This window comes from Carassius auratus, chromosome 12 (assembly GCF_003368295.1).
Source record: "Carassius auratus strain Wakin chromosome 12, ASM336829v1, whole genome shotgun sequence".
NCBI lineage: Eukaryota > Metazoa > Chordata > Actinopteri > Cypriniformes > Cyprinidae > Carassius > Carassius auratus.
Window position 1 is genome coordinate 1581728 of NC_039254.1, and position 2500 is coordinate 1584227.

The 2500-nt window shown below is 43.9% G+C and overlaps 1 protein-coding gene across 2 annotated transcripts in view; it reads left to right on the forward strand.

The window, feature by feature from the left end:
• Positions 1–2500, forward strand: part of LOC113111417 (inactive carboxypeptidase-like protein X2) — a 20247-nt gene that overhangs the window by 6624 nt on the left and 11123 nt on the right. For both annotated transcript variants that reach the window (XM_026276084.1, XM_026276085.1), the window contains exons 3-4: positions 1–61; positions 1219–1328. The exon at positions 1–61 is cut by the window's left edge and continues 26 nt beyond it. In XM_026276084.1, coding sequence (XP_026131869.1) covers positions 1–61; positions 1219–1328 — 171 coding nt within the window. The remainder of the gene's footprint in view (positions 62–1218; positions 1329–2500) is intronic.

Below are 2500 nucleotides of genomic sequence, written 5' to 3' on the forward strand. Positions count from 1 at the left end.
AAGAACAAGAAAGCAGTGAAAGGCAGCAGTGGCGGGGACGCTCTGATCTCTGAGAGCAGCGGTGAGTCCATTCACGAGTGATTATTAAACATGATTTGTGTTTATTTATCTGCGTGCCAGATATGATTGGGAATTGGGGCAGTTTAGTAACCAGAACTATAAGACAAGCAGATAAGATGAGACCGTACACTCAGGTAAACTAATGTTCATGAACACACTTCATCTGTCTGGACTGATCAGAGGCTTCACATGACAGCCACATGCTTGAGAGTGTGTGTGTGCGTGCGTGTGTGTGTGAGCCTGTGTGTGTGTGCGCGCGTGTGTGTGTGTGCGCGTGTGTGTGCGTGCGCGTGTGTGTGCGTGCACGTGTGTGTGAGTGCGCGTGTGTGTGTGTGTGTGCGTGTGTGTGTGCGTGTGCGTGTGTGCGCGAGTGTGTGTGTGTGAGTGTGTGTGTGTCAGTGTGTCTTTAGTAACAGTAAGGGCTGTGTTTGATTCTCCTCCTGAGAGTCTTCAGAGCTGCAGATGTGTGTCATCATGAGGAGATGAGCATGTTCTCATCCCTACAGTGGTTTTTATTCAAGCTCAAGATTCAGTTCCCTGGAGAGACATTATGAGCACATGTGACACAGAAACAGAGAGTTTGTGAGCATTCTTGTGTTGATTCTGGATTCAAAGCAGTTGTGACCTCATGTCATTTGTGGCATGATGCAGATATTATAGAGTAAAAAATTCAGATATGGATATATCAGCGCCAATATTATATGTGGGTACATCGTAGTACCAGCCTTTCCTCAGTTTGTGTAGAAGCATCTGTCCTGATGTTTTAGTCTGAAATGGTTTTCCAGTCAGGTTAGTCGTTCAAGTTTGTTTAACCAGAGATCGGAGCATCTGTGATCTCAATTGAATCCATTGTTTAATGGCTGTGAATCTCTGGAGGTGGAATATTTGGAAAGGCTTTAGGTTTAATATAACTCATCTGAAACAGTCTGAAGTCATTTCTGTGAGAATAGTGACTGTTTCCAGACAAGTTTCTTGAACAGTCCTCCCTCTGTCATTGGTGAATCAGATAGATAGCCCCGCCCCAAACTCAGATGATTGGCTTATTCAGAAGCTGACATCAGGTCTCTTGAACAAACAGATGTTATGGCATTGTCTCTGGCTCGGAGCTGCTCTGATCATCAGCTCAGATTCCTCATTGAAGCTCTTCTCTCCGGACAGACTGTCCTCCGCTGGGTCTGGAGACGCTGAAGATCGATGACTTTCAGCTCCACGCCTCCAGCATGAGACACTACGGTCTGGGGCCGCACAGGGGTCGGCTCAACATCCAGGTAAGATCAGCTCTTCTCCTTCAGTGGGTTTCATAAGAAGCGCTGCCAGTCTGTTATTACTCAGATCAGCTCCATCGCTGCCTCATCTGGATCCACTTTGCACAGAATTCACTCTTTCTTTTTCCGCTGCCCTCGATGAAAACAGAATGACGGGCGAGAGCAGGAATGATCAGCTCGGAGCAGACTTCAGAGCGACAGGCGTGTGAAACTGACCCAGATTCTGCCGCGAGTCTCAGAATGAGTCACGGGTCCAGAAGAGCTATAAATGATCATTCTGCCATCATTCACTCATTCAGACCTCTATGACTGATTGTATGACTGAAACACTAAAGATCAATTTTAAAGAATGCGGGGAACTCAATATTGGACAGCACTGACTTTCATTGTATGGTTGAAAAAAAAAAGTCTTCTTTAGTGTTCAACATAAGAAAGTCATACAGATGTGAAAGAGGGTTAGTATATTAAATTAAAACTTCAAACTGTAACGTGTTGGCTGTCCAGTCAAGCACACAACGAAGGAGTAAAGTTCAAGAGAGTATTTAATGCAAATTCAAGGAGTAATCCAAACGTAAATCCACAACACTGCAAACCAACACCAGACAGAGAACTGAGGGCTTATATACAGAGGAGAACACAATAAGGAAGAAACAGAACAGGTGTGGGGCTAATTAACAACCAAAGAGACTAATGAATTACCAAGGAAACAGATTAACAAGGAACTAATGCAGGGGGACAGAAATACACAGAAACCATGTAACAGAAATGTGACGTAACCATGAAAACACTTCTGTTACTTGAAATAGAATACATTTTTACTATAATAAAATTAGTTCACTGACAATCTGCGCAAAACCATGATCATATTTTGCACATGTTTTGTGCAGCTAGTCAGATAACAATAGCTCTGTGTAGTAAATGCTGCTCCATGTGAAAGCTCGCAGGTGATGGAGATTTACTGCTGATTACAGAGCTGGTTTACAGACAAGGTGCACATTAAATATCACATGCAATTTATTGTGCAGCCCTATGATGTAGTGTATATGAAGAAGAGGAGGGGTCCCAGAACTGAACCCTGAGGAACCTCAGCGACCAGTTGATGTGCTTTGATCTGTGTATGTGTGTGCGTGTGAGATTTTCTGACAGACTACCTCCTGAAGAATTCCTATATCGAT